This window comes from Thermobia domestica, chromosome 13, assembly GCF_964235325.1.
Source record: "Thermobia domestica chromosome 13, izTheDome1.hap1.1, whole genome shotgun sequence".
NCBI classification, from domain to species: domain Eukaryota; kingdom Metazoa; phylum Arthropoda; class Insecta; order Zygentoma; family Lepismatidae; genus Thermobia; species Thermobia domestica.
Genome location: NC_137466.1, coordinates 90322765 through 90327719, shown reverse-complemented (window position 1 = coordinate 90327719; position 4955 = coordinate 90322765). Strand labels below are relative to the sequence as shown.

General features: G+C 34.4%; 1 protein-coding gene across 1 annotated transcript; it reads left to right on the top strand.

Annotated features, from left to right (window-relative positions):
- The first annotated feature begins 743 nt into the window (after positions 1-743).
- Hexim (Hexamethylene bisacetamide inducible) lies at positions 744-4473 on the top strand. The gene has a single exon (XM_081736060.1). The coding sequence runs from the start codon at positions 910-912 to the stop codon at positions 2122-2124; it is 1215 nt and encodes a 404-aa protein (XP_081592186.1). The 5' UTR covers positions 744-909; the 3' UTR covers positions 2125-4473.
- The last annotated feature ends 482 nt before the right edge of the window (positions 4474-4955 follow it).

Sequence of the window (4955 nt, the reverse complement as noted above, 5' to 3'; positions counted from 1 at the left end):
GTTAGAGACTGTGCGTACGCAGGTAAACGATTAAAGTATAAAACACAATCAACCTGTGCTAGATGACTAGTGAAAGCAAGAAGTGTATCTGAATCAGGGTTAATTAACTTCTAGAATATTAACAGGGATGTCAAACGTTAATTTTTACATATAATTTTTGTTGATTTTGTGCTTTTGTGAAATAATATTTCTTCCCTAAATTTTACAAATATATGCGCCGCCGAAGTGGGACAGCACACGAGTAATTGAGGGGGGTGAGCGTAACAGTGGTCTAACCCACATTTTTAAAAATGGAGAAAAATCAAGTTAAACACATGTGGGTTTTGGTACAATATATATATGTACAATGTATGACACATTCAACCACTTATGGTACATTGTACAAAAAGCACGTGTTTAACTTGATTTTTCTCCATTTTTTAAAAAAAATGTAGGTTAGACCACTGTTGCCCTCACCTCCTCAATTGTCAGTTGCGCTGGCAAAGAGGGTAAATATCATAGATTTTTTATTGATAATTGTTCTGTCTTCGTAGAATAGCATTAAACTGAAGTTGTAATTTTACTATAATTAATTAGAAATGTAATTAATATTTCCGTTTGTGGTTTATCTTTATAAATGTATTATAAAACTTCTTATAGAGTGAGCCTATAGGATTATCTTTATCGATTTTTTTTAAGGAATGAGGGAAAATTTTGAAAGCACGAGGGAATTTTTACTTAACTTGGTTGGCATCACTGTTCACACTGTAAAAGCAAAGCAGGAGGCAAGAAAGATTGCAATGAAGTGGAATCAAGAGGAGGAGAATGCCTCAATTTTGAGATGCACTGGTAGTATGGAAGACATTTTTGTGTTATGAGTGTTGTCAATGTGCAGCTAGAGTAATTTATTTTTAACTTTAAGATTTAAAAATGTCTGGCATGGAAGTTCTTGTGCCAAACAAGAGTGTAGCGGGAATCGAAGACCATAATGGCGCAGAATCAGTTGACAAATTGGAGTGTCACGTACGCTCACTTGGTGGCGCAGGTGTAAACACATGTTCAGTGAATGTCGAGAACAGTGATGTGGATGTGAATGTTGACAAGTCGGAAAACCAGCCTGAGAAAAAGAAGAAGTTACGTCGTGCTAAATCAAAGAAACAAAAATACAGACCCTATTTTAAGTTATCATGGCAGGAAAGAAGAAAGAGAGATGATCGTGAAACAATACGAGCAAATAGAGTGCGAGCAGAAATGTTTGCCCATGGTCAACCAGTAGCACCATATAATACAACTCAGTTTCTTATGGAAGATAATAACGATGTGCAAGATCTGGACGTTCAGTTGAAGTCAGTGTCAACCAGTGAACCAATTCCTGTATTTCAAAAACCATCCAGAGCCCGCGATTCGAGTTTCAGTCTTGACTCTGATGAAGATTTCTTTTATTCATCTCCGGAGGATGAAGAAGAATTTTTAACTAAGGAATTTTCAAATACATATGAAGATTTGCATGCTGAACGACTTAGTGGCATGACAAAAGCAGAATTAATTCAAGAGTATTTACAGCTAGAGGAAAAAGTCGATAAGTTAGAGACTAACTTAAAGGAGGCAGATGCGCAGGCTAGAGAACGTGCAGATGAGTCGGATGAAGAAATAGGAAAAGGTGAAATGCATATGGACCCAGAAACTGCGGAAAAAATTCGCATTTTCCAGCAGGAGATAAACAATTTAATAGAAGAAAATGATCATTTAAGAGAAGAAGGTGAACGTTTACAGGACGTGCACAAGTCAGATTCATCATCGTTTGATTCTGATAGTGACAGTACTTCGACAGTATCGTGTAGTTCTAATTGTAACTGTGAAACATCTTGCAGTGGAAGTGATAGTGGCAGTGAGGAGCACAGTGATTCAGATACTAACAATTCGAGTGTGGCAGTAGCTGAAATAGTGAGCAGTACAACTGATATTGTTAATCACGGTGGGAGTAACCAAAGTGCGGAAGTAGAACAAATGCCTGACAGTGTTGATTCAGTGTCTCAGGATAATTTAAGTGTCAAAGATGATAGTGCTGTGATGACTTTATCGAGTAATGATTGTGTTACGGCAAGTTCGAGCGAAATGAAGGAATTAGAGTCAAGTAATGACTAAAAATTCTCGTTTGTATTGCAATGCTGCCCGTAAATCGTGTAAATAATAGTGTTTTAAAATGCTCCTTGTATTCAAGGCTATTTTATATTCCCTTGCCCAGTGTCCAATGTGTCTTTACTCAAAAAATACTGTACAAGACATTTACTTCCGAGTTATATGTTCTATTTGCAACATTCGTCTGGTGTTTAATCGTTGTGTTTAAATGACTCGTAATCCACGTCATTACTAATAGTTTAGGTGTATTACAGTTACGTTAATGCATTGTTTGTTGTGCATTACTTTGGTGAGTGTTAAGTTCCGAAGATGGTCATACAGCGATTTCTTTGGTCAGGTATCTTGAATTAATTTCGAGTATCATTCCGCGAAATTTGGCGTTAAAATTTACCCATGAAACTAATTTCCAACAACATTAAACCAACGTAACTGAATCTTAACTCTGTCAAAACCGTAACATAAGTTTGATTGTAAATATGTAAACTTATCACAGCAAAAGATATATTTAAGAGTCGCATTTAAGTAAAACTATCAAAATTGAAGGGAGAAAATACTTGTATGTGCCATATCTTGGTATATGTTGATTATTAAGTTATTTTTCTGTTTTAACACCAGTTACTTTTAATAAATCAGTGGATTAAAAGAAAAAAAATATATCACTGTCACCATATTACAATTAGTACCTACCAACACATGTGTGTGTACGTAAAAACCGAAGAACAAGTTTGAGCGTACGTTAATATATTCTATATTCGCCACATGGTTAATCAATTTTGGAATTTGTACCGCTTACCAATAATGTATATTATACTGGTACATATTTGGGATGTGATGCATACTTCGTTGTAACGCTGTAGAATCATGATCTAATTTAATTTTTAGGCAGTACATAACATTGTTTAGAGTCTATGCTGCATAACATATATTCCCAAATACTAAGATACCTTACGGTCGCCAGCAGAGGATGTTCTCGTGTTATTTTGTTGGAACGAATCTTCAACAACTTCGTTTGATGTGAAGGAGTCGAAATTTGCTGTAAGTTTTGAAAACATTCCAAATCAGTATATTCCTTTCTAAGCTATTAATAAAATAGCATATACACAAAAGTATATATTTTTGTTTGCGATTATATTCTTTATTGTTATTATTGTTCAATATGTAGATTCATATTAATATAATTAGATCGTAAAGTGAAAACTGCAGGCTTGCGTCTGGTTTTGCTGCTGTAATTTTTGCAATATTCTCAGTTGTTCTCAGTGTTTTTCAAATTTGAGGGTCCAATTGAGTTAAACAAGTTTTTAGTCAAAATAAATGAGACAGAACAAACCTAAAAACACTATGCATAAGCTAGAAAATTACTTACATAAAACTCAGAATTTTAGCTTATATCCCTAACTTCCAGTCGTTTTCCTTACAATAATTCAATCCTCTGTGAAATCACCTTCAAGTACAGGCGTGATGCTAACCGGAGTCTATTTTCTGATTACATTATTATATTACTCCAAAACTGTAAATGGAAAAATCGGCAGTGAGTATCCGCGGTACGTTCCTGTCAATCCTATTCACTAGTGTGTTTTTGTGTGAACAGACCTGTTGCCTTCTGTACTATTTCTTGTGTCCACCGCTGTTAGTTCTTTAGAACTGTTTACGGGCTTGGGAAATTGTGGAATAAGTGTCACCCTTTATGCACTCAGAGCGTTAAAATTGCCAATTGAGTCAATGCCATTTTTTATATTTGAAACCACCTTTGTATAATATTCACACTTGAGCTCTTACTTCTTCGTTTCTAGAATCAACCAGTATCTCTAGTTGATCGACACTATTGTTTTTAACTTTGATTTATTTTAATTTATTAGTTGCACTAGTTGTAGTTCCTTTCCCCTTTTGTTCCAGAACACGGAAGCCATAGTTTGGGAAATCGTTTTCTGGAAGAATAGGGAGTGCATAGAGAGTGACATTTATTGTGCAATTTTGCAAGACCGTAAACAGTTCTAAAGAACTAACGGCGGTGGAGATTAAAGATAATATTTGTTCACACAAAAACAGAAGTGGTGAATAGAATTGCCAGAAGCGTACCGCGGAAGACTCGGTGTTAATTTTTCTATTTACAGGTTTTGGTGTGGTATAATAATGTAACCAAAAAAATACATTCTGGCTATCATCACACCTGTGTCCCTGGCTTACACACGAACGGAAGTTAGGGATACAAGGCAAGATTTTGAGTATTAACTTGTATGCCCGAGAGCACAGTATAGTAACTATCGGATTATGCAGATTTTACTTATTTTCACAAAAGCTTAAGTTTCACTTGGAAACTTCATATTTGAAATGAGTTTTTTTTTTTTTTTTTTTTTTTTTTTTTTTTTTTTTTTTTTTTTTTAAATAACAGGAATACAACATAAATTGTGAGTTCAAAGAATCAAGGAAACTATTTGAATTGAATCCCAAACCATGTACAAAACTCGTAACCATGTTGCAATATTAAAAATACTTTCCTCAAGTATGCTTGATGACGAATTATGTTTCTGTGATCTTCTGTTTCCATAAACGGAACTGTAGTTAATATTTAAACCAGGCGGAATCAAGTTTTGACTGCAGTTGTGTTTCTTTTTTGCAGCAGTAATAGTTAAATTTATTTCAGATTATTAGTGCTTGATATTTTTGAATTATGAGTTACATTGTTAGCAAGTTTGAATGTTATACAATTTAACATGTAAGTAGTAACATGCATGTGGAGATTTTTTTTTGCTTCTACAAAACTTCGAAAGCCTTTATAAAACAAGGCAGTTTCGTAGAGTAACCGGTCATTTTAGAAAATACTGAAAATAGAAAATTAG